This window comes from Triticum urartu, chromosome 6A (genome assembly GCF_056163025.1).
Source record: "Triticum urartu cultivar PI428250 chromosome 6A, HENAU_Tu73, whole genome shotgun sequence".
NCBI classification, from domain to species: domain Eukaryota; kingdom Viridiplantae; phylum Streptophyta; class Magnoliopsida; order Poales; family Poaceae; genus Triticum; species Triticum urartu.
In genome coordinates this window covers 123,220,392-123,248,124 of record NC_141878.1, presented here as the reverse complement: position 1 = coordinate 123,248,124, position 27,733 = coordinate 123,220,392, and the positions used below count along the sequence as shown (strand labels likewise).

The window sequence follows — 27,733 nt, the reverse complement described above, 5'->3', positions numbered from 1 at the left end:
ATGTCCGGATATGTTTATTTTTTCAAAAAGAATCAAATTTTCAAATTTTGTTTAAATTTTCAAAAAACTTTAGAATTTCAGAAAAAATGAATTTCCAAATTGTTTAAATTTTCAAAAAATATCATAATTTCAAAATTTCTTTGGATTTTCAGTAAATATTTGAATTTTCATTTTTTTCTAAAAAAACCATAAATGTTCGGAATTTCAAAAGTAAATCAAAATTTGTTTGACTTTTTTTATAAAATATTCAAATTTTGTTTAAATTTTCAAAAAAACTCGTAATTTCAAATATGTTCAAATTAAAAACAGAATTTAAAAATTTATTTTAAGTTTCCAAAAAAGTTTAGAATATCAAAATATGTTTAAATTTGTGTTGACATTTTTTCGATTTTGTTCATCATTCAAAAAAAATATTCAGAATTCGAAATTGTTCAGCATGTCTAAACACATGCAGGCTGCCAAACAAAATCTCAGCTTAACATGTCTTAGCGCATACATCACTACCAAACAACAGCAACTGCATGGACTTAGCATGTCTATACTCAGCATGTATGAGATAAAAACAACTAGGCTAGATCCATACATGCTACCAAACACACCCTAAGACCTGCCACGCGCGCGTTTACCACACTATAACACGCCATCGTTCCATTTCTTTTTTGCGGCCGAGGCGATAATATTTCTGAAATAAATAAAAAATAAAAGGAAACACTGCCATCCCTAGATGAGACCAAGTCCACTTGGGCCCGTGGCCGTACAGCCCGGCACGGCGGGTCCACGCGTGTACGGTGCGCCACCGCTTTCTTCATCATCGATTTCCAATTGTTTAATCGTCTTCTTCCTCAAAAATAATTAAAAACAAAATTGTTTAAGCGTCTCGTCTCTCGCCGCCGTTTGGTCTCCGCTCCGACCTCCCGACAGCGACCTGCCATGGATGGAGAGGAGAGGACGCTCTCCACGCGTGCCAGCCTATCTAAAACTAGCCGAACAAGTTAGCCAAAACAAGCTTTTCATGTTGGGAGACGCGAGCACATTAATTTTATTCCTAGCGCATGAGTGGATCCCTCCTCTCATGCTTTCTCTTTCCGTACCACGGAGTGTATGTAACTCCTCGAAACTGATGTGCCAAGTGTCCTCCAGTTATTCGCTGTTGTTGCCTTGTCATTGCTTGCGTGTCATGTATTGTAGATCATGTCATCATGTGCATTTCATTTACATACATGTTCGTCTCATGCATCCGAGCATTTTCCCCGTTGTCCGTTTTGAAATCCGGCACTCATATGTCACCCGGTGTCCCTTTCTACCTCTTTTCGTGTGCAGGTGTTAAACGTTTTCGGATGGGACCGAGACTTGTCATGCGGCCTTGGTTTACTACCGGTAGACCGTCTGCCAAGTTTCGCGCCATTTGGACTTCGTTTGATACTCCAACGGTTAACCGAGATACCGAAAAGGCCTCGTATGTGTTGCAGCCCAACACCCCTTCAAAGTGGCCCAAAACCCACCTAAACCTCCTTCTTCATCTCGGTCGTTCGATCACGATCGCGTGGCCAAAAACCGCACCTCATTTGGACTTTCCTAGCTCCCTCTACCTATAAATATGTGGCTCTCCCCGATTTTTCGCGCAGTCCAAACCCTAGTCTTCTTCATCCTCGCGCCGCCGGACACGTCCGCGCCGAGCCGGACAATGTCCGCCGCCGCCGCCACCTCACTCCGGCCTATCGGAGCTCGCCACGTCGCCCCGCCACCGCTCCAGGCCAACCCCCGCGCGCCACCTGGCCTCCTCTCTCCTCCGCCGCCGCGGGCCTGCGCAGCCCAGATCTGGCCCGCGGGGCCCGAACCGCCGCCGCCCTGCGCCTGTCTTCCCCGTCGCCGCCCGAGGCGCTCGGCGCTCGCGCCTGGTCGGCCCACCCCGCCCGCCGGCGACCGCGACTCCGCCGCCCTGTCACCGGACTTCGTCCGCCGGCTGCCACCGCAGCCTCGGTTTCGCCGCCGCTGCCTAGCATCATCGCCGCCGTGCGTTGCCTCGACTTCCGCGCTACGCCACCGGAGTCGTCCACGCCTCCCCGCTCCTCTCCGGCCATCTCCTTCCACTCCGGTCGCCGTCCCCGTCGTCTCCGGCGAGATCCGCCGTCCTCGTCATCCGCATGAACCGAGAGCAGATCCACCACACCCTCCATCCAAACGCCGCGTCCACATCCTGGATATCCTCATCCCGCGTTGACTTTTCGCGGAGGTAAAATTTCACTAAGTCCTGAGATTTTCCTGATTCATATGCCTCTATTCATCATATCATAACTAATCATCCGTAGCTCCGTTTTGAGCGTGTAGCATATCAAAATGTTCGTCTCGACGAGTACATCATTCCATCTCATTGCATCATTTTCATTTGATCTCATCTTGATACCCTAAATGCTGTTGGAAGAGGTCTATGTGGTGAATTTGCCAGATCTGTTTCATCAAATAGCTATTTGTTATTTTTTGCCATTATTAATGTGTGCATGATATGATCCTGAGCTCTACATGTGTTTTGTTATATGCCATGCCATGTTTACAGAGGTGCTTACCATGTATTTTTGTGATATATGTGGTGACTAGCACAAACTTGCAAAGTAGCGTAATCGGTTATGCTGATTTCAGGGACTTAGAATTTCACCAAGTCCTTGTCCTGATTTTGTCATTATGCAGAATGTTCATGTTGTTTCCTAGTGATCCGTGCCTCTTTTGAGGATGATCAGTAAGGATGATTTGTTAACATTGTGGTGCTCTATCCATCCATATCTTTGTTTGCATTTATGGAGCACCCTAGCTTGAGTCAATCGAGCTCTACTTTTGCTATATCGTGAATCCTGGCAGATTGTTGACATGCTAGCGATTTTGCCGAGGATGTTGCTATTGATCCGTGCATGCTATGTTGTTGTTCTTGCCATTTCTAGCTTCTATGCTATGTATTCTTGATGGGTGTATGCTTAGTTTGTCATGACATGTTCTGTAGTGAGTGCATCGAGCTCGTGAACATGCCTACTCGTTAACTGATTTGCATGCTCCAGTTTTTCACTAAGTCTGAATCTGTTTATGTTTTTGCCTTGTTCACATGCTTGCAATTGTATATTTTCTGATCCCTTTTGGCTCAAGGTCACTAAGGGATTTTTGTTAAGTGCTTTGAGTAGCTTCATGCCATGCCTTGCTTTGCCATGTTAAGTTCCTGTAGCATGTAGGTTTCATGCTCTAAAGTGTGCTTCCTGGTGATAAATTCCAGACTTGTGTTAATTTCACTAAGTCTGAAACCTGTTGTCATTTGCACTTTTGCCATGGTTGTTTGAACCTATTAATGGATGAATTAGCCGTAGCTCAGTGTTCATATTTTGTCAACCTTCATGATTGAATCCCTGCCATGTATTTTGTTGCCATGTTTGAGTGTTGTAGCATATTTATCTTGATGCATTTAGTTGGTCACTTGCTGTTTATCGCAGACCGGTGTCATATTTGTTTTGCTTGCCATTTCCAAACCGTGCATCCGATTCCGGTGATCTTTATATCGATTTCAATCGAAATCACCTCACCTTTCTAGTGGCACTCTTGGTTTTCCAAGTCGAGGCCATGTTCAATCATTCCTTGTCAAATCTTGCATATGCATCACATACCGCATCCCGCATATCATACCATGTTCATGTGTTGGTTGTCTACTATGTTGTGTGCTTCTTTTCGGTATTGCTTCTTCGGGTTGGTTCCGTATTGTCGCGTTTGTGAGGATCCGTTCGTCTACGTCCGTGTGTCTTCTTCATGGACTCGTTCTTCTTCCTTGCGGGATTTGAGGTAAGATGACCATACCCTCGAAATCACTTCTATCTTTGCTTGCTAGTTACTTGCTCTTTTGCTATGCCTATGCTGTGATTTCTACCACTTGCTTATCATGCCTCCCATATTGTTAAGCCAAGCCTCTCACCCACCTTGTCCTAGCAAACCATTGTTTGGCTATGTTACCGCTTTGCTCAGCCCTCTTATAGCGTTGTTAGTTGAAGGTGAAGATTGGAGCTTGTTCCATGTTGGAACATGGATATTTTGTTGGGATATCATAATATCTCTTATTTAATTAATGCATCTATATACTTGGTAAAGGGTGGAGGGCTCGGTCTTATGCCTGGTGTTTTGTTCCACTCTTGCCGCCATAGTTTCCGTCATATCGGTGTTATGTTTCCGGATTTTGCGTTCCTTACGCGGTTGGGTTATAATGGGAACCCCTTGACAGTTCGCCTTGAATAAAACTCCTCCAGCAAGGCCCAACATTGGTTTTACCATTTGCCATCTAGCCTTTTCTTTCCCTTGAGTCGGCCGGCTCAAGGGTCATCTTATTTTAACCCCCCCGGGCCAGTGCTTCTCTAAGTGTTGGTCCAACTGAGCGATGTCCGAGGCTACCAGGGGCAACCCTGGGCTGGATTACCCGACGTCTTGCTCATCCGGTGTGCCCTGAGACCGAGATATGTGCAGCTCCTATCGGGATTTGTCGGCACATCTGGGTGGCTTTGCTGGTCTTGTTTTACCATTGTCGAAATGTCTTGTAACCGGGATTCCGAGCCTGATCGGGTCTTCCCGCTAGAAGGAATATCCTTCATTGACCGTGAGAGCTCGTGATGGGCTAAGTTGGGACACCCCTGCAGGGTTTTGAACTTTCAAAAGCCGTGCCCGCGGTTATGGGCAGATAGGAATTTGTTAATGTCCGGTTGTAGAAAACCTGAAGTTGATCTTAATTAAAATACATCAATCGCGTGTGTAACCGTGATGGTCTCTTCTCGGCGGAGTCCGGGAAGTGAACACGGTGTTGGAGTTATGTTTGACGTAGGTTGTTCTAGGATCACTTCTTGATCATAGTTGTTCGACCGTGCTTTGCCTTCTCTTCTCGCTCTCATTTGCGTATGTTAGCCACCATATATGCTAGTCGCTTGCTGCAGCTCCACCTCATACCTTTTACCCTTCCTATAAGTTTAAATAGTCTTGATCATGAGGGTGTGAGATTGCTGAGTCACCGTGACTCACAGATATTTCCAAAACCAGCTTGCAGGTGCCGTTGATCCGTGCAGGTGATGCAACCAAGCTCAAGGAGGAGCACGATGAAGATTTAGTCCTTTGTGTTGTTTCGTTTCTAGTTGATCAGTAGTGGAGCCCAGTTGGGGTCGATCGGGGAACCTTGTCGCATTTGGGGTTGCTCTTTATTTTGGTTCCGTAGTCGGACCTTGATTGTATTTGGATGTCGTAATGCTTTATTCATGTATTGTGTGAAGTGGCGATTGTAAGCCAACTATGTATCTCTTTCCCTTATGTATTACATGGGTTGTGTGAAGATTACCTCACTTGCGACATTGCTTTCAATGCAGTTATGCCTCTAAGTCGTGCTTCGACACGTGGGAGATATAGCCGCATCGAGGGCGTTACAGCGTACTCTACTACTCCGTAGCGTAGGTGTAAAAACTGCTCTCGGGTCTTCTGCCATGGAAAGCGACGCACGGCTTTCGAGGCCGTCCGACGAGAAGAAAAGGAGAAGCACTTAGGCCAACTCCACCGCACGACCCTATCCTGTCCGGCCCTGTCTGTTTGGGGTAAAATGGACAAACGAGGCGGCCCAGCGGCAGACCCCATTTTACTTTATTGTCCGTTTCGTGTCCGTTTCACCCCATCTCTGGATCAAAGTTGGTCTCATTTTGAGGCAAAAGCGGACACAGATGGACACTTTCTGGCCACTCCTCGTCCGCCTCGGTCCGCCTGCATGTGCAATATGGCCCACCTGTCATACAAATAAAAGGGCCCACCCACCCACTGCTGCATGCGACGACGAGCAAGCGGGCAGGCTCGGCGAGCGCGTAGGCGGCGCTGGCGGCGAGCGGGCGAGCGGGTGGCGGCAGCGGCAAGCAAGCGCGGGCGGCCGACCGCGCGGGGCGAGGCGGGCGCGCGCATGGGCGTGCTGGGTGAGGCACGCGCGGGGCGGGGCACGCGCGGGCGCGTTCGAGCGCGCCGCGGCCGGAGCGGGGTGGAGCGCGCGCGGGCGGGGCCGAGCTCGCCGCGGCCGGGGCGGGGCGGAGCGCGCGCTAGCGCGGCCGATGCGGGGCGGAGGGCGCGGGCGCGCGTGGGCGGGGCGAGGCACGCGCAGGCGCGGCCGAGCTCGCCGCGGCCTAAGCGGGACGGAGCGCGCGCGGGCGCGGAGATGGGCGGGGTGGGGCGGGGCCAGCGGCGTGCGGCTACGGCGCGAGAGCGCGGGCGGGGCGGGGCGGAGCGGCGTGCGGCGACGGCGAAGCGCACGCGGAACAGAGCGCGGGCGCGTGTGGCGGAGGGCGCAGGCACGGCACTGCTGCGGGGCGGCGCGCGCGCGGTGTGGGCGGCTGGAGGGGGCGCTGCGGGCGCGGCGACGAGCGGGCGCTGCTGCCAGGGCGCGCGCGCAGGGGCTGCCAAGGCGCGTGCGCATGGGTTGCCAAGGCGCGTGCGCGTAGACTGGCGCTGCTGCGGGCGCGACGGTTGGAGGGGACGCGGGCCGGCGATGCGAGCTCGGTCACGGCGGGGCTGCCAGGGCGCAAGCGTGGCGCTGCGGGACGACCACGGCGAGGCGCGGCTCGTCACAGCCTCGTCCACTGCATAGGCGTGGCGAGAGCACGAGCTCGTGGGCGGGAAAGAGCATGTGTGGACATGTGGCGGAGGCGGGCGCTGGGCGGACAATTTGGGATTAGTCGCCGCATTGGGCACCTTGAGCAAGAGCCGGATATGCATGTCCGTTTTAGTCCTCATTGCCATCTCAAACAAACAAAATCCGGATAAAACGGACGATTTATTTGGGATCGTGGGGTAGAGTTGGCCTTATACAGGGTCGAGATATTTTACAGAACGCGCGTCCATGAAATTCATCACGGTTTTGAAAAAAAAATCAAATGAGAGCGATAGCAACATACTCACCTGTCTACCTCCATGGAATTTTCGTCTTCATTTTCGAACCTTCGTGGATGCAAGACGGTGCTGTTCCCGTGGGCAACACATCGGCGGCGTCGATGAAAAGTATTACTCCCTTCTTCCATCTATATAAAGCCTAATATATTTTTCGAGGCTAACTTTAATCAAATGTTAGAGCAATAATATATGACATGCAACTTACACAAAGCATATTGTTAAGTTCATATGTGAAAGAAGTTTTCAATGATATAATTTTCACATTATGCATGTCATGTATTATTAATCTTGTCAATAGTTCAAGGATGTTTTAAAAAACGCATTAGACCTATATAGATGGAAGGAGGGAGTACATTAGTGTCGCTCCTATTTTCCACCGGCCTGATTTTGTTCCAGAACTCTTCAGCTGGGCTAGTTATTCCGTTTCCACACTCGACCGGCGCCTATCCTGACGCGTGTCCCGTTGATTCGCGTGCGTGCAGACAGGCAAGGCAAACCTCGGTCGATGACCGCCTTGTCCGTTCCAAGCCGGAAGGTTCTTTAAGGAATTTTCCGTTTCGTATTGAATGATTCTGCAGCAGTTTTTCTTCCCCAGACGCGCGTTCTGTAAAATATCTCGCCCCGTATAAGTGCTTCTCCTTTTCGTCTCGTGGCCTGCGTGACGAGCGCGCCATCGTCCCGTTCCGTCCCGGGCCGGAAGAGTCGCGGGATCGGCGACTCCTTGCCTGCAATCCCGGCTGACGTGCGTGCGTGCATGCATGCATGCTTTTCACCGGCGATTCCGGCACGATGTTCAAGCCATGGAAATTTGCATGAGGTAATATCATCGGTAGTCACTAAACTCGCATTGGATGTGCAGTTTGGTGCTACAACTTGCAAAATACGTCTTTTTGGTCAGCTAACTTGCGATTTGGTGCAGATACGGTCACTACAGGCGTATTCGGTGCTCGCATGGCATGCCACGTCTGCATGGGGCCACTGCCAGTGACAGAAGACGTTCTGGAGCCACCCACACATGTTTTTTTTTGCATGAATCCCCTCGGAGAATATTCATTCACGTAAAAAGTCCCTGCTTACAGTGGCCTCAACATAACCTTGGCGGGAAGGAGCGGAGGGCGGGAAGGAGCTACTGATGGCGGGAGTAGTCACGGGTCTCGCTGCTGGTGGCTCATCTGTCTGAGAGGCATACGGTCGCCGGAGCTGGAGAGAGAGATAAGAGATATTACTATAGAAAAGAGATGGGCGTAAAACATGAGTAGAATCCGCTTGTAACCCAACTGGTTATTAGGTGTGAACTAGTATTGGCAGGTCTTGGGTTTGAATCCCAGGCCTCTCTTTTTTCTGGAAGTACTGAATTTCTGCACAGTTTTCTACTGAATTTTTGCCAAGTTTAGTACTGAAATTTTCGCACAGTTTTGTACTGAATTTCTGCACAGTTTTCTATTGAATTTTTGCAAAGTTCAGTACTGAAATTTTGGCACGGTTTTGTACTGAATTTCTGCACAGTTTTCTACTGAATTTTTGCAAAGTTTAGTACTGAAATTTTGGCATAGTTTTGTACTGAATTATTGCACAGTTTTGTACAGAAATTTTGCAAAGTTCAGTACTGAAATTTTGGCATAGTTTTCTACTGAATTATTGCACAGTTTTGTACACAAAATTTGCAAAGTTCAGTACTGAATTTTTGCACAGTTTTCTACTGAAATATTGCACATTTCTTTACATAAATTTTGCAAAGTTCAGTACTGAATTTTTGCACAGTTTTGGACAGAATTGAACCATGAAATTATGACAAAAATCTGAAACTCTCATGAAGATTGTACACACAGCAACCATGAAAAGATGTAGATATAACTCCAAACAAAATATCATCCATAATTAACAGGAATAGATAGAGGTCCTCGAATAGATATTGCTCGAAACTACAAGTTCATTTGTCTTCATAACATAAATATAGGATCAAAAGGAGCAGTGCTTAACCCCATCAAGGAGTAGTTCATTGATGAACTATGCCTACCGAAAGTTCATTCATGAACTTCATCACATGGTCATGAAAACTACAAAGACAAGAAGTCATGCATGTCATCAGGCCAGCCTTCACGAAACAGAGCAACTTGTGGTGCATTTTGGCTCACAATTACCTCCTCTTCATCCTGCATAAAAAGAGGTGGTTCTTGGTTCACAGCTCCATCCGTTCCAAACAGCAAGTTGTAAGATCCTGGAGCAGCAACCCTTGCTCCTCTGGGAGGATTGCTTCCAGTTGCAACAGTGCTTCCTGTTGCAGCTGTTGAAACATTGCCTCCTCTTCTTCCACCATTGCTTCCTCTTGCCCCTCTCCCTCTTCTTGCATTATTGCCTCCCCTTTGGGCAGAGCCTCCTCTTGTTATATTGCTTGTTGTAGTAGTTGCACTCCTCACGCCGCCCCTTGTCATTGCAGTTGTCACCCTGCCTACAGGGATTGTCTCTCTAGCATTCGCAATGAAGCTAGACTCAGGCAAGGGACCAAATTCCATAGGAGTTGGGTATGTGAATTTTTCCTCTCCAAGGAATAAATACAGTAAACATATAAAGTCAGAAAGTAAATAAAGTAAGCAATTTACCAAAATAAGACAAAAGGGGGAGTTGTAAATACTGTACACTTTGCTGCATCTTGTAAACCATGGAGTCTGGAGTTTGTGTTGGATCAAGCTGTGGGTACACTCTGTGTGGCATAATGTTCTACAGAAGTACAAGCAATTTATCAATGTAGTGCATGCAGGAGAAAAGGTGGAAGTTAACCAAAGTTGTAAGAAACTTACAGCAATTATGCTAGGATCATCATCTTCTTCTGGTTCCTCAGGTGCTTCCTCAGTAGGTGGTTGATTGACATGTTTGTGGGGACCTTTCTTGTTATGATCAGCAGCCCCACAAACAGAGCAATGCATAGTGACACCATGCTTAGTCAACTTCTTCACTCCTTTCTGATCTTTCTTCTCCTCTGGATCTTTTTTTCTATTTTTCTTTGGCCTGCCCATTACTTTGGTGTATATTGGTGGATGAACTGGAATGCCATGCATCTTTTCCCATTGCTTTGGATCCCTCATTGGCATCATGTTGAAGCCATAACACTTCTTGTACTCCGCAACAGTGTAGCATGAATGCACCATGCTCTCTGGCTCAATTCTCTCATGCCTAAAACAAGCAATTGCATGATGGCAAGGTATGCCAGATAGTTCCCACCTTTTGCAGTTACAGCTGTGCATGTTCAGTTCAACAATGTATGTGTTATTCAATGAGATAACTTGAAATACACCTCTTCCATACTCCCTCACCCTGCAGTTTTTTGCCCACTCCACATACTTGTCCAGTTTCTTCTGTATCTTCGGGCAAAGCCTGCCTGTCCACTTTGCTGCCTCCCTTTGCTTACCAACAATTCTGTTTGTTATCTTCCAGAATATGTAATCCAACATTGATTTAATTGGCAATTCTCTACCATCCAAAATATAGCTGCAGATTTGCATAAAATGTGTTGACACAATCAATGGAAGCATATGTAACAGAAATGAAGCAATATATCATACTTGCAATCAATTAAACTAACCTGTTGAACACTTCAGACATGTTATTTAGCAATATATCACACTTGCAAAAAGGATCAAAGAAAGCTTTGATCCAAGTTCTTCGGGACAACTTCTCAACCCAACAGAATGCTGCAAAGCTGTGATCTTTCATCTGATCCATGTTTCTGTTGTAGGCAGCTTCATTAGTGGATCTTGCTATGGCCCAGAGGTTATTCTTGAGTTGTTCACCCTTATGCACTTTGTAGAAATTTTGGTAAATGTGCCTAACACGGTTCCTATGTTCTGCATGAGGGAAAACTTTCTGCACTGCATTTATCAAACCCTACAAAACAACAGAAAACATTATTGGTCTGCAGCCCTAAAAAAGAACCTTGTTTGGAATAGAACATTATGCAAAGAAAAAGAACAAAGAAACTATATCTCACCTTCTGCTTGTCACTCATAATGGTGAAGGGTGAAGTGTTTGTTATATTAAGGTCGTCCTTCAAAGAGGATAGAAACCACTCCCAACTGTGTGTTGACTCCACTTCACATATGCCAAATGCTATAGGGAAGATACAATCATTTGCATCAATCCCAACTGCTGTGAGTATATTTCCCTTATATCTTGTTTTGATGTGGCATCCATCAAGGAAAATTATTGGTCTGCAGCCCTTCAAAAACCCTCTCTTACAAGCATCATAAGACTAGTATAATGTTGAGAAGTGGTCCTTTGTCATCTTTGTTTTCTCATCAAAAACCTCCTTTGTGCATAAGAAGAATTCACTCCCTGGATTGCTCCTTCTTAGCTCCTGCCCATAGTCCCACAAAGTGTTGTACTGATCATCATCTTCTCCCCTGATTTGTTTCACAGCTGCTCTTCTTGCCCTTCCCAACTTACTCCTGTGAGCCACTAAGTTAAATTCTTGTTCCACCTTCTCTGAAAATTTCCTTAAGGGCATTTTCTCATTGTCTTTGAACTCTTCTTTAAACTGTTTAGTAAGAAATGGAGCTGTAAAAACTTTCAGGTCCCAAGCTTTTGTGCACGTGTGCTTGTCAGTATACTTCTTGATCTGAATACTGCTAGATCTGTTGTCTTTGCCTGCCTTCAAATACCAAATACAGTCATCCTTGCATATAGCCTCTAATGACTTGTTAGTATTTCTGAGCTTCCTCACCTTCACTCTATTTCTGACACTATATGCATCGAGAGCATGTCTGAGCTCTATCATGTTTGCAAATACCATCCCAAGCTTAAACACTGGTGCATTTAGGTCTGTGCTAGGGTTGAAAACACTGAATTTATGCTTCAGCTTCTCTTTCTCTGCTGTTGACATATTCAAATGACTGTCCTCCAATGCATCTTCTGGAAGTTCTGCTTCATAGTGAGCAAATTCATTCTTTTCTCTGTGATCATCTACATCTTTGTCAACATTTTCCTCAAACAAGTCATCATCACCATCTTTAACATCATAGTCACTCTCATAAAAATCCTTATCTGTTAACTCTTCTTCAACATCACCTTCTTCTTCATTGCTCTCACTATCACCCTCACATTCCTCCTCCACTTCAACTTCAAACCCTGAACTTGATCCTTCACCATATGACATCCTCCTCTTTGATTTCCTTGGTACCTCCTTTCTTGGACTATTTCCTTTCTCTGACCAGCTAACATTTTCTTTTCCATTGGGTTTTATGGGAGTAATGACCTTCGACAGTTCTGTCACTCCAGTAATTGAAATATCATCATCTGTTGACTGCGGGGTTTCACCATGATCTACTACAAGCACTAGGTTCTTGTGCTCTACTGTTGCAGTAATCATCAGCACCATATCTGCATCACAAGTCAGAAGCTTAAGGCCATTAGCAATTGTCTTCCCTGGTTGGCACCAATACACATCTATTTTGGAGGCTGCCATGTCATATCCTAATTGTGAAAAAAAGTCCTTGATCCATAGCATTGACCATGTGTCACTCTCACACATGTCAAACCAGTCAACCTCATAATCCTTGTAAGTCTTGTTGCTCTCACTCCCACAGAAAAACCCATTGTGGTGTATCTTAACAGTAAACAACCCATCAAAATCACCTGCATTGTTAAAATAATACAAATTCAGTAAGCAGTGTACATCAAATGTAATGAACAAAATATACTATTAAAAACTAAATCAGTACAATAAAAGTACAGAAGGTTAACACATTAGACATAGAGCTACTCATTCTCCCTAAAAATTCAGCACATATTTGCACATAGCAATTTCAGTGTCAAATTCAGATTACACGCCTTCAGTGTAAAAAATTTCAGTTTACTGCATTTTTTTCACATATTCAGAGTACAAGCAACATAAAATCCATCTCAGAAACATCACACATATTCAACTACATAATGCAAACAATCAGGATCATATCACAAACCGTACCGAAAACAACGACTTTATCGGAATTTTACACACATAAAGCTGCCGCCTTTCATAACCCCTTCCTAAACCCTAGGTCAATTTGCGAATAGGGGAGCTTGACTTCCTAATCTAATGCGTACAGGGGAGTTGAACCCTAGGGCGATCCAACATCTGTTAAGAACCCTAAGGGGGAAGAGGCAGACCAAACAGGGCAGAACGAAGACGGCGGCACAGAAAAGACGGCGGGAAGTACAGGAAAGAAACCAGACGAGAGCAACGAGGGGGCAGACGTACCATACGAGGGCGCTGCTTCGCCCGGACGTCGGCGCCGCGGTTCCGTCATCTCCTCCTCCGACGGCCGCCGTGACGCGCCGCCTCCTATGCCTCCACCTGCGCCTCTGTTCGATCGGGAGATGAAGCAGTGGGGAGTCAAACTGAACGGCCAGCGAATTTGGGGTGCCGAAAGCAAATATGCACAGGCTGCCTGTTCCCGCCGTTGTAGGGACTTTTTTGCGAAAATAATAACAAGTTGAGGGGGGGAGGGGGTGCAAGAAAACCACGCGTGGGTGGCTCTAGAACGCTTCGGTCACTGGCAGTGGCCCCATGCAGACGTGGCATGCCACGCGAGCGCCCAATACGCCTGGAGTGACCGTATCTGCATCAAAACGCAAGTTAGCTGATAAAAAGACGTATTTTGCAAGTTGTAGCACTAAACTGCACATCCAATGCAAGTTTAGTGACTACCGGTGATATAACCTCAATTTGCATGCTAGTGCTACCCACTGCACTGCAGCAGTGCACCGCCTAAACAAATGCTTAAACAAACATGCACTCTTCGTACGGGTTAGACGGCGGCTGTAGACTCTGTGCAATTTCCACATGGGCCCCGTACCATACTGTCCGGAATCACGGTCACGGGCTCCGCTCCGCTCCGTCGTGTGCGAGGACGACCACTATTCTCCCACACCCCTCGCTCTCTCCCACCAATTTTCTTTTCAAATAAGCAGCCAGCCCTAGAAGATCGGGCGCAGATGATTTTCCTCCGCTTTTCATGGCTTTGCCCATTCGGTATGGTCTACTTTTCACGGCTGCTTTCCGACCCGGCCTGCCATAGTTAGTTACGGTGGCAGTACTATTTAATTCAAGAAGGTTATCATAGCATTTTTCTTAAAGGCTATCACATCATGTTATGTTCGTTATCAAGTGTACCTTTGGTTTGTCTTCTCTTCGTACGGGTTACAATTAACTAAAGCTAGCATCACCTCGGTGCGGGACTAGAATATATGTACTCCTCCAAGAGATCGTTGGCGCTCCTTTTCCGTACCACGGCACGTACCCACGGGAGTGCGCAGTCCACGCCTGAAAAGCGACGTGCCGCGCCCTCCGACCCAAGCTCCCCCGCTTTGGTCGCCATCGCCGTAGAAAAGAAGGGCTGAACGATTGGGCTGGTAGTGCACATCTTCTTTCCGAGTGAAAGGCACGTCGACCGAGCACCGTTTCAAGGTATAAAATGCCAGGGTTGTGCTTCCCGGTCAGACTTGGTTGGTGTATGAGGCCTGGAGCGCGCAGGGCGCCGATGCTTTTTGGAATGACTACGGTGCAGTCGACTGGTTTTTCATTTTGGGTTAGTCGAATCAATATGAAGCATTAGATAAAAAACGAACGCATCAGATTATTTCTTTCACCTTGAACCGTTGCTTTTTGAAAATAGACCATCTGCCCTGGTATTCTTCTTACTCCCGCCGCCCTGCTGCACCAGGCCGGTTTGTCGAGACACGCAGAATCTTGTCTGGTTTTCACCTTTTCACATCTTCCACACTCGACCGGTTCTCTACCGCGACACGCGTCATGTTTATTTCCGCATAGCTTATCTTTCGTCACTTATCAGCGGGCGCCTATTTCTGGCTGTGCATCCGGTCGAGCGCACCCGTGGTCTGTTGTGAACCGGAGGCTACGCTTTGTTATAATGATCCAAATTTCGCGAAGAAGAAGAAAATGATCCAACGGAGCGTGTGTTCTAGACGTTGTGAAAATATCATGGAAGTCCGGAAGGGTCGCTGGACCGGCGACGGCGAGCCCGACGTGCGATGCGCGGGTCGGCCGTTGAGATGGCATGCATGCGTCGACGCATCTCGCCGGCGATTCCAGCGGATAGATCACGGTTCATGGGCGAGGAGATTGGAATCTGGAGCACCGGGTGCCGTACTGCACCGCCTAGTATAAGCCTAGTATAGTGCCTCTGCACTATGATAATTTGAAGAGAGAAGATATCCAACCTATCATTGATAGAATTATTAAAGGGATCTCTGGTTGGCTAGGGAGATACCTCACTTATAAAGGAAAAATTATTTTGTTAGGTGCTTGTGTAATCAGTATCCCTGCTTACTTAATGTCTGTGATCATGTTTCCTAAGTGGGTAATTAATGCAATTAATTCTCAAATGGCCCATTTCTTCTGGGGTAATTTGGAAGGTCAACACAAATACCACCTAGCTAAATGGGGTCTTATTACTAGAAGGAAAGAATATGGAGGTTTGGGGATCCCAAATATTAAAGAATATAATATGGCCTTATTAGCCTCTTGGGGGAAGAGATTTTTTAATAACTCTGATTCAGATTGGTCTAAGCTTCTGCTTAACAAATACCATGTAAATTCTCCTAATCTCCTTTGGGCTAAAAGTGAAGGGGGCTCTACCTTCTGGAAGAGCATTACTTGGGCTTTGGCAGCGGCCAAAACCTTTTATACCTGGAAACTGGGTAATGGGAAACTCATTAGTTTTTGGCATGATGTGTGGGTTGGGGATTGTTCCCTTAAGGTGCAGTTCTGGGACTTATTTTGTATTTGTAACCAAACTGACAATACTGTTGCCCAGGTTTGGGATGGAAACGAACTGAAACTAACATTCAGGAGGTGTGTCGACCGTAATGGTATGAAACGCTTGGACCAGCTTGTCCATATGATCAAACAACACCCTCCGTTGGATGAAACAGACACCCCAATTTGGAGGTTAGAACCAAATGGGGTTTTTTCGGTTAAGTCTTTTTATAAACAAATCAATTTTGGAGGGGTGGTCTCGGACATTAGTCCTAAGATGTGGAAAATTTTATGCCCACGGAATATTCACATTTTTTTATGGCCATGTGTTCACAACAAGATACTTACTAGAGATAACCTGGCAAAGAGAAGGGAAGTGGAAGATCCTTCATGCTTGTTTTGTACAGAATTTGAAACTGTTCAACACTTGCTGTTTGATTGTGTGGTAGCCCAACAAATGTGGAATATTGTTGCAGAAATGTTTAATATTGGTAGATTATCCTGTTTTACAGAAGTTATGTCCTTCTGGCATAGACATAAAGAAAAAGTTGTTTTGAATATGGTAACAACTGCTGCCTTATGGAGCTTGTGGAGACTAAGGAATGAATTTTGCTTTCAGGGGCGCAAGTGGAAAGATGTGAGATGCATTCTTGCAAAACTAAGCTGCTTTTTACATCAACGGATGGTCCTCTACGACGATGGACAGGCGAAACTTCTATAGAGATGCATACTACTGCTGGACAAACGTCGTGGGGAACTCCTCCGGATCGCATGGAGATGAGGCTAGAGGAGGCCAACTAAGGATCAGGGCGATGGAGATGGTGGAGCTGAATTTGATTTGTTTTCCATTTTCCTTCGTTCATTTTCCTCTATTGGACCTCTGTAATAATTCGAAGCTCTACTGCCTTAGACTTAAACTATGCTGTTGGTGGTAGGCTTTCCAGCGAGGGTTAGATGCTCTGTAGTATCCAAGTCTTTTGGTTCAAAAACTCTGTATGTGACTGGTTTTCGGTCTGCTTCATTCTATAAAATGGGGCAGGGGGGTGACCCCTTTCTTTCAAAAAAACCCGCTCTGTACTTTTACCTGCCCGTAGCTTCACGTAGTCCGAACATGGTGACTGCTGAGTAGGCATTCCACCATCGTTGGAACGAGGTCACGAGGCAGCATTCCTACGCACATGCAAGATCATGATGATGCATAGTAACGAGAGGGGAGAGTGTTGTCCACGTACCCTCATAGACCGCAAGCGGAAGCGTTATGACAACGCGGTTGATGTAGTCGTACGTCTTCACGATCGACCGATCTTAGTACCGAACGTACGACACCTCCGCGATCTGCACACGTTCGGCTCGTTAACGTCCCACGAACTTACGATCCAGTAGAGCTTCGAGGGAGAGCTTCGTCAGCACGACGACGTGTGTTGGGGAACGTAGTAATTTCAAAATTTTCCTACGCACACGCAAGATCATGGTGATGCATAACAACGAGAGGGAAGAGTATCGTCTACGTACCCTCGTAGACCGTAAGCGGAAGCGTTATGAGAACGCGGTTGATGTAGTCGTACGTCTTCACGATCCGACCGATCCAAGTACCGAACGTATGGCACCTCCGAGCTCATCACACGTTCAGCTTGGTGACGTCCCACGAACTCCGGTCCAGCAGAGCTTCGAGGGAGAGTTCCATTAGCACGACGGCGTGATGACGGTGATGATGATGCTACCGACGCAGGGCTTCGCCTAAGCACCGCTACAATATGACCGAGGTGGATTATGGTGGAGGGGGGCACCGCACACGGCTAAAAAATCAACTGATCAACTTGTGTGTCTATGGGGTGCCCCCTGGCCACGTATATAAAGGAATGGAGGAGGGGGAGAGGCCGACCCTCCTAGGCGCTCCCCAAGGGGAGTCCTACTCCCACCGGGAGTAGGATCCCTGAAGGAAATATGCCCTAGAGGCAATAATAAAGTTATTATTTATTTCCTTATATATCATGATAAAAGTTTATTATTCATGCTAGAATTGTATTAAACCGGAAACATGATACATGTGTGAATACATAGACAAATAGAGTGTCACTAGTATGCCTCTACTAGACTAGCTTGTTAATCAAAGATGGTTATGTTTCCTAACCATGGACAAAGAGTTGTCATTTGATTAATAGGATCACATCATTAGTTAAATGATCTGATTGACATGACCCATTCCATTAGCTTAGCACCCGATCGTTTAGTATGTTGCTATTGCTTTCTTCATGACTTATACATGTTCCTATGACTATGAGATTATGCAACTCCCGTTTGCCAGAGGAACACTTTGTGTGCTACCAAACGTCACAACGTAACTGGGTGATTATAAAGGAGCTCTACAGGTGTCTCCAAAGGTACATGTTGGGTTGGCGTATTTCGAGATTAGGATTTGTCACTCCGATTGTCGGAGAGGTATCTCTGGGCCCTCTCGGTAATGCACATCACTTAAGCCTTGCAAGCATTGCAACTAATGAGTTAGTTGCGGGATGTTGTATTACAGAACGAGTAAATAGACTTGCCGGTAACGAGATTGAACTAGGTATGGGATATCGACAATCGAATCTCGGGCAAGTAACATACCAATGACAAAGGGAACAACGTATGTTGTTATGCGGTCTGACCGATAAAAGATCTTCGTAGAATATGTAGGAGCCAATATGAGCATCCAGGTTCCGCTATTGGTTATTGACCGGAGACGTGTCTCGGTCATGTCTACATTGTTCTCGAACCCGTAGGGTCCGCACGCTTAAGGTTACGATGACAGTTATATTATGAGTTTATGCATTTTGATGTACCGAAGGTTGTTCAGAGTCCCGGATGTGATCACGGACATGACGAGGAGTCTCGAAATGGTCGAGACATAAATATTGATGTATTGGAAGCCTATGTTTGGATATCGGAAGTGTTCCGGGTGAAATCGGGATTTTACCGGAGTACCGGGAGGTTACCGGAACCCCCCGGGAGGTATATGGGCCTTAGTGGGCCTTAGTGGAAGAGAGGAGAGGTGGCCAGAGATGGGCCACGCTCCCCTCCCCCCATGGTCCGAATTGGACAAGGAGAGGGGGCCGGCCCCCCTTCCTCCTCTCCCTCCTCTTCCCCCCCCTCCACGAATCCTATTCCAACTAGGAAAGGGGGGGAGTCCTACTCCCAGAAGGAGTAGGACTCCTCCTGGCGCGCCACACCTTAGCCGGCCGGCCCCCCTCCCTTGAACCTTTATATACGGAGGCAGGGGCACCCCTAGAGACACAAGTTGATCCACGTGATCATATTCTTAGCCGTGTGCGGTGCCCCCTTCCACCATAGTCCTCGATAATATTGTAGCGGTGCATAGGCGAAGCCCTGCGACAGTAGTACATCAAGATCGTCACCACGCCGTCGTGCTAACGGAACTCTTCCCTGACACTTTGCTGGATCGGAGTCCGGGGATCGTCATCGAGCTGAACGTGTGCTAGAACTCGGAGGTGCCGTAGTTTCGGTGCTTGATCGGTCGGGTCGTGGAGACGTACGACTACATCAACCAAACGCTTCCGTTGTCGATCTACAAGGGTACGTAGATCACACTCTCCCCCTCTTGTTGCTATGCATCACCATGATCTTGCTTGTGCATAGGAATTTTTTTGAAATTACTACGAAACCCAAAAGTGGCATCCGAGCATAGGTTTTATATGTTGATGTTATATGCACGAGTAGAACACAAGTGAGTTGTGGGCGATATAAGTCATACTGCTTACCAGCATGTCATACTTTGGTTCGGCGGTATTGTTGGACGAAGCGGCCCGGACCGACATTACGCGTACGCTTACGCGAGACCGGTTCTCCCGACGTGCTTTGCACATAGGTGGCTTGCGGGTGACAGTTTCTCCAACTTTAGTTGAACCGAGTGTGGCTACGCCCGGTCCTTGCGAAGGTTAAAACAGCACCAACTTGACAAACTATCGTTGTGGTTTTGATGCGTAGGTAAGATTAGTTCTTGCTTAAGCCCGTAGCAGCCACGTAAAACATGCAACAACAAAGTAGAGGACATCTAACTTGTTTTTGCAGGGCATGTTGTGATGTGATATGGTCAAGACATGATGCTAAATTTTATTGTATGAGATGATCATGTTTTGTAACCGAGTTATTGGCAACTGGCAGGAGCCATATGGTTGTCGCTTTATTGTATGCAATGCAATCGTGCTGTTATGCTTTACTTTATCACTAAGCGGTAGCGATAGTCGTGGAAGCATAAGATTGGCGAGACGACAACGATGCTACGATGGAGATCAAGGTGTCGCGCCGGTGACGATGGTGATCATGACGGTGCTTCGGAGATGGAGATCACAAGCACAAGATGATGATGGCCATATCATATCACTTATATTGATTGCACGTGATGTTTATCTTTTATGCATCTTATCTTGCTTTGATTGACGGTAGCATTATAAGATGATCTCTCACTAAATTATCAAGAAGTGTTCTCCTTGAGTATGCACCGTTGCGAAAGTTCTTCGTGCTGAGACACCACGTGATGATCGGGTGTGATAGGCTCTACGTTCAAATACAACGGGTGCAAAACAGTTGCACACGCGGAATACTCAGGTTATACGTGACGAGCCAAGCATATACAGATATGGCCTCGGAACACGGAGACCGAAAGGTCGAGCGTGAATCATATAGTAGATATGATCAATATAGTGATGTTCACCAATGAAACTACTCCATCTCACGTGATGATCGGACATGGTTTAGTTGATTTGGATCACGTAATCACTTAGATGATTAGAGGGATATCTATCTAATTGGGAGTTCTTTAAGTAATATGATTAAATGAACCTAAATTTATCATGAACTTAGTACCTGATAGTATCTTGCTTGTTTATGTATGATTGTAGATAAATGGCCCGTGCTGTTGTTCCGTTGAATTTTAATGCGTTCCTTGAGAAAGCAAAGTTGAAAGATGATGGTAGCAATTACACGGACTGGGTCCGTAACTTGAGGATTATCCTCATTGCTGCACAGAAGAATTACGTCCTGGAAGCACCGCTGGGTGCCAGGCCTGCTGCTGGAGCAACACCAGATGTTGTGAACGTCTGGCAGAGCAAAGCTGATGACTACTCGATAGTTCAGTGTGCCATGCTTTACGGCTTAGAACTGGGACTTCAATGACGTTTTAAACGTCATGGAGCATATGAGATGTTCCAGGAGTTGAAGTTAATATTTCAAGAAAATGCCCGAATTGAGAGATATGAAGTCTCCAATAAGTTCTATAGCTGCAAGATGGAGGAGAACAGTTCTGTTAGTGAGCATATACTCAAAATGTCTGGGTATAATAATCACTTTGATTCAAATGGGAGTTAATCTTCCAGATGATTGCGTCATTGACAGAATTCTCCAATCACTGCCACCAAGCTACAAGAGCTTCGTGATGAACTATAATATGCAAGGGATGAATAAGACTATTCCCGAGCTCTTCGCAATGCTGAAAGCTGCGGTGGTAGAAATCAAAAAGGAGCATCAAGTGTTGATGGTCAACAAGACCACTAGTTTCAAGAAAAAGGGCAAAGGGAAGAAGAAGGGGACTTCAAGAAGAATAGCAAGCAAGTTGCTGCTCAAGAGAAGAAACCCAAGTCTGGACCTAAGCCTAAAACTGAGTGCTTCTACTGCAAGCAGACTGGTCACTGGAAGCGGAACTGCCCCAAGTATTTGGTGGATAAGAAGGATGGCAAGGTGAACAAAGTTATATGTGATATACATGTTATTGATGTGTACCTTACTAATGCTCGCAGTAGCACCTAGGTATTTGATACTGGTTCTGTTGCTAATATTTGCAACTCGAAACAGGGACTACGGATTAAGCGAAGATTGGCTAAGGACGAGGTGACGATGCGCGTGGGAAACGGTTCCAAAGTCGATGTGATCGCAGTCGGCACGCTACCTCTACATCTACCTTCGGGATTAATATTAGACCTAAATAATTGTTATTTGGTGCCAGCGTTAAGCATGAACATTATATCTGGATCTTGTTTGATGCGAGACGGTTATCCATTTAAATCAGAGAATAATGGTTGTTCTATTTATATGAGTAATAACTTTTATGGTCATGCACCCTTGAAGAGTGGTCTGTTCTTATTGAATCTCGATAGTAGTAACACACATATTTATAATGTTGAAGCCAAAAGATGCAGAGTTGATAATGATAGTGCAACTTATTTGTGGCATTGCCGTTTAGGTCATATCGGTGTAAAGCGCATGAAGAAACTCCATACTGATGGACTTTTGGAACCACTTGATTATGAATCACTTGGTACTTGCGAACCGTGCCTCATGGGAAAGATGACTAAAACGCCGTTCTCCGGTACTATGGAGAGAGCAACAGATTTGTTGGAAATCATACATACAGATGTATGTGGTCCGATGAATATTGAGGCTCGTGGCGGATATCGTTATTTTCTCACCTTCACAGATGACTTAAGCAGATATGGGTGTATCTACTTAATGAAACATAAGTCTGAGACATTTGAAAAGTTCAAAGAATTTCAGAGTGAAGTTGAAAATCATGGTAACAAGAAAATAAAGTTTCTACGATCTGATCGTGGAGGAGAATATTTGAGTTACGAGTTTGGTGTACATTTGAAACAATGCGGAATAGTTTCGCAACTCACGCCACCCGGAACACCACAGCATAATGGTGTGTCCGAACATCGTAATCGTACTTTACTAGATATGGTGCGATCAATGATGTCTCTTACTGATTTACCGCTATCGTTTTGGGGTTATGCTTTGGAGACGGCCGCATTCACGTTAAATAGGGCACCATCAAAATCCGCTGAGACGACGCTTTATGAACTATGGTTTGGCAAGAAACCAAAGTTGTCGTTTCTGAAAGTTTGGGGCTGCGATGCTTATGTGAAAAAGTTTCAATCTGATAAGCTCGAACCCAAATCGGAGAAATGTGTCTTCATAGGATATCCAAAGGAGACTATTGGATACACCTTCTATCACAGATCCGAAGGCAAGACTTTTGTTGCTATGTTTGGAAACTTTCTAGAGAAGGAGTTTCTCTCGAAAGAAGTGAGGGAGAACAGTAGAACTTGACGAGGTAACTGTACCTGCTCCCTTATTGGAAAGTAGTGCATCACAGAAAACTGTTTCTGTGACACCTACACCAATTAGTGAGGAAGCTAATGATAATGATCATGAAACTTCAGAACAAGATACTACTGAATCTCGTAGATCAACCAGAGTAAGATCCGCACCAGAGTGGTACGGTAATCCTGTTCTGGAAGTCATGCTACTAGATTATGATGAACCTACGAACTATGAAGAAGCGATGCTGAGCCCAGATTCCGCAAAATGGCTTGAAGCCATGAAATCTGAGATGGGATCCATGTATGAGAACAAAGTGTGGACTTTGGTTGACTTGCCCAATGATCGGCAAGCAATTGAGAATAAATGGATCTTCAAGAAGAAGACTGACGCCGACGGTAATATCACTGTCTACAAAGCTCGACTTGTCGCAAAAGGGTTTTGGCAAGTTCAAGGGATTGACTCTAATGAGACCTTCTCACCCGTAGCGATGCTTAAGTCTGTCCGAATCATGTTAGCAATTGCCGCATTTTATGATTATGAAATTTGGCAGATGGATGTCAAAACTGCATTCCTGAATGGATTTCTGGAAGAAGAGTTGTATATGATGCAACCAGAAGGTTTTGTCGGTCCAAAGGGAGCTAACAAAGTGTGCAAGCTCCAGCGATCCATTTATGGACTGGTGCAAGCCTCTCGGAGTTGGAATAAACACTTTGATAATGTGATCAAAGCATTTGGTTTTATACAGACTTTTGGAGAAGCCTGTATTTACAAGAAAGTAAGCGGGAGCTCTATAGCATTTCTGATATTATATGTGGATGACATATTACTGATCGGAAATGATATAGAATTTCTGGATATCATAAAGGGATACTTGAATAAGAGTTTTTCAATGAAAGACCTCGGTGAAGCTGCTTACATATTAGGCATAAAGAACTATAGAGATAGATCAAGACGTTTAATTGGACTTTCACAAAGCACATACCTTGACAAGATTTTGAAAAAGTTCAAAATGGATCAAGCAAAGAAAGGGTTCTTGCCTGTGTTACAAGGTGTGAAGTTGAGTCGGACTCAATGCCCGACCACTGCAGAAGATAGAGAGAAGATGAAAGATGTTCCCTATGTTTCAGCCATAGGCTCTATCATGTATGCAATGCTGTGTACCAGACCTGATGTGTGCCTTGCTATAAGTCTAGCAGGGAGGTACCAAAGTAATCCAGGAGTGGATCACTGGACAGCGGTCAAGAACATCCTGAAGTACCTGAAAAGGACTAAGGATATGTTTCTCGTATATGGAGGTGACAAAGAGCTCATCGTAAACGGTTACGTTGATGCAAGCTTTGACACTGATCCGGACGATTCTAAATCGCAAACCGGATACGTGTTTACATTAAACGGTGGAGCTGTCAGTTGGTGCAGTTCTAAACAGAGCGTCGTGGCGGGATCTACGTGTGAAGAAGAATACATAGCTGCTTCGGAAGCAGCAAATGAAGGAGTCTGGATGAAGGAGTTCATATCCGATCTAGGTGTCATACCTAGTGCATCGGGTCCAATGAAAATCTTTTGTGACAATACTGGTGCAATTGCCTTGGCGAAGGAATCCAGATTTCACAAGAGAACCAAGCACATCAAGAGACGCTTCAATTCCATCCGGGATCTAGTCCAGGTGGGAGACATAGAGATTTGCAAGATACATACGGATCTGAATGTTGCAGACCCATTGACTAAGCCTCTTCCACGAGCAAAACATGATCAGCACCAAGGCTCTATGGGTGTTAGAATCATTACTGTGTAATCTAGATTATTGACTCTAGTGCAAGTGGGAGACTGAAGGAAATATGCCCTAGAGGCAATAATAAAGTTATTATTTATTTCTTATATATCATGATAAAAGTTTATTATTCATGCTAGAATTGTATTAAACCGGAAAGATGATACATGTGTGAATACATAGTGTCACTAGTATGCCTCTACTAGACTAGCTTGTTAATCAAAGATGGTTATGTTTCCTAACCATGGACAAAGAGTTGTCATTTGATTAACAGGATCACATCATTAGTTGAATGATCTGATTGACATGACCCATTCCATTAGCTTAGCACCCAATCGTTTAGTATGTTGCTATTGCTTTCTTCATGACTTATACATGTTCCTATGACTATGAGATTATGCAACTCCCGTTTGCCAGAGGAACACTTTGTGTGCTACCAAACATCACAACATAACTGGGTGATTATAAAGGAGCTCTACAGGTGTCTCCAAAGGTACATGTTGGGTTGGCGTATTTCGAGATTAGGATTTGTCACTCCGATTGTCGGAGAGGTATCTCTGGGCCCTCTCGGTAATGCACATCACTTAAGACTTGCAAGCATTGCAACTAATGAGTTAGTTGCGGGATGATGTATTACAGAACGAGTAAAGAGACTTGCCGGTAACGATATTGAACTAGGTATGGGATACCGACGATCGAATCTCGGGCAAGTAACATACCGATGACAAAGGGAACAACGTATGTTGTTATGAGGTCTGACCGATAAAATATCTTCGTAGAATATGTAGGAGCCAATATGAGCATCCAGGTTCCGCTATTGGTTATTGACCGGAGACGTGTCTCGGTCATGTCTACATTATTCTCGAACCCGTAGGGCCGCACGCTTAAGGTTGCGATGACAGTTATATTATGAGTTTATGCATTTTGATGTACCGAAGGTTGTTCGGAGTCCCGGATGTGATCACGGACATGACGAGGAGTCTCGAAATGGTGGAGACATAAATATTGATATATTGGAAGCCTATGTTTGGATATCGGAAGTGTTCCGGGTGAAATCGGGATTTTACCGGAGTACCGGGAGGTTACCGGAACCCCCCGGGAGGTATATGGGCCTTAGTGGGCCTTAGTGGAAGAGAGGAGAGGTGACCAGAGATGGGCCGCGCGCCCCTCCCCCCCTTGGTCCGAATTGGACAAGGAGAGGGGGCCGGCCCCCCTTCCTCCTCTCTCTGCTCTTTCCCCCCCTCCACGAATCCTATTCCAACTAGGAAAGGGGGGGAGTCCTACTCCCAGAAGGAGTAGGACTCCTCCTGGCGCGCCACACCTTGGCCGGCCGGCCCCCCTCCCTTGAACCTTTATATACGGAGGCAGGGGCACCCCTAGAGACACAAGTTGATCCACGTGATCATATTCTTAGCCGTGTGCGGTGCTTAGGCGAAGCCCTGCGACAGTAGTACATCAAGATCGTCACCACGCCATCGTGCTGACGGAACTCTTCCCCGACACTTTGCTAGATCGGAGTCCGGGGATCGTCATCGAGCTGAACGTGTGCTAGAACTCGGAGGTGCTGTAGTTTCGGTGCTTGATCGGTCGGGCCGTGGAGACGTACGACTACATCAACCAAACGCTTCCGTTGTTGATCTACAAGGGTACGTAGATCACACTCTCCCCCTCTCGTTGCTATGCATCACCATGATCTTGCGTGTGCGTAGGAATTTTTTTGAAATTACTACGAAACCCAACAATCCCCCCTTCCATGTAGTAGGAGTAGGAGAGAAGGAAAGGGAAAAGAGAAGAGAAGGAAGGAGGGGGCGCCACCCCTCCCCCTAGACAATTCGGACTAAGCCTTGGGCAGGCGCGCAGCCTCCCCTCTCTCTTTCCCCTAAAGCCCAATAAGGCCCATATACTCCCTGGCGAATTCCCGTAACTCTCTGGTACTCCAAAAAATACCCGAATCACTCGGAACCCTTCCGATGTTTGAATATAGTTGTCCAATATATCGATCTTTACGTCTCGACCATTTCGAGACTCCTCGTCATGTCGCCGATCTCATCCGGGAATCCGAACTAACTTCGGTACATCAAAACACATAAACTCATATTATCGATCGTCACTGAACGTTAAGCATGCGGACCCTACGGGTTCGAGAACTATGTAGACATGACCAAGATTCGTCTCAGGTCAATAACCAATAGCGGAACCTGGATGATCATATCGGCTCCCACATATTCTACAAAGATCTTTATCGGTCAAACCGCATAACAACATATGTTGTTCCCTTTGTCATCGGTATGTTACTTACCCGAGATTTGATCGTTGGTATCTCTATACCTAGTTCAATCTCGTTACCGGCAAATCTCTTTACTCGTTCTGTAATGCTACATCTCGTAACTAACTCATTAGCTACATTGCTTGCAAGGCTTATAGTGATGTACATTACCGAGAGGGCCCAGAGATACCTCTCCGACATTCGGAGTGACAAATCCTAATCTTGATCCATGCCAACTCAACAAACAGCATCGGAGACACGTGTAGAGAACCTTTATAATCACCCAATTACGTTGTGGCGTTTGGTAGCACACAAAGTGTTCCTCCGGTATTCGGGAGATGCACGATCTCATAGTCATAGGAACATGTATTGTTATGGAGAAAGAAATATCAATAAACTAAACGATCATCGTGCTAAGCTAATGGATGGGTCAAGTCAATCACATCATTCTCTAATGATGTGATCCCATTAATCAAATGACAACTCATGTCTATGGTTAGGAAACATAACCATCATTGATTCAACGAGCTAGTCAAGTAGAGGCAAACTAGTGACACTCTGTTTGTCTATGTATTCACACATGTACTAAGTTTCCGGTTAATACAATTCTAGCATGAACAATAAACATTTATCATGATATAAGAAAAATATAAATAACAACTTTATTATTGCCTCTAGGGCATATTTCCTTCAGTCTCCCACTTGCACTAGAGTCAATAATCTAGTTCACATCGTCATGTGATTTAACACCAATAGTTCACATCTTTGTGTGATTAGTTCACATCTCCATGTGACTAACACCCAAAGGGTTTACTAGAGTCAACAATCTAGTTCACATCGCTATGTGATTAACACCCAAAGAGTGATCATGTTTTGCTTGTGAGAGAAATTTAGTCAATGGGTCTGCCACATCCAGAGCTGTATGTAT

The 27,733-nt window shown here is 45.7% G+C and overlaps 1 protein-coding gene across 1 annotated transcript; it reads right to left on the bottom strand.

Annotated features, from left to right (window-relative positions):
- Nucleotides 1-8,779: 8,779 nt before the first annotated feature.
- LOC125517333 (uncharacterized) lies at nucleotides 8,780-13,320 on the bottom strand. The gene is made up of 6 exons (XM_087526946.1): nucleotides 13,157-13,320; nucleotides 10,910-12,552; nucleotides 10,505-10,806; nucleotides 9,723-10,410; nucleotides 9,564-9,642; nucleotides 8,780-9,463 (listed from the first exon to the last, which is right to left on the bottom strand). Exons 2-6 carry the CDS (start codon nucleotides 10,925-10,927, stop codon nucleotides 8,982-8,984), a joined length of 1,569 nt encoding a protein of 522 aa, XP_087383072.1. The 5' UTR covers nucleotides 10,928-12,552; nucleotides 13,157-13,320; the 3' UTR covers nucleotides 8,780-8,981.
- Nucleotides 13,321-27,733: the final 14,413 nt, after the last annotated feature.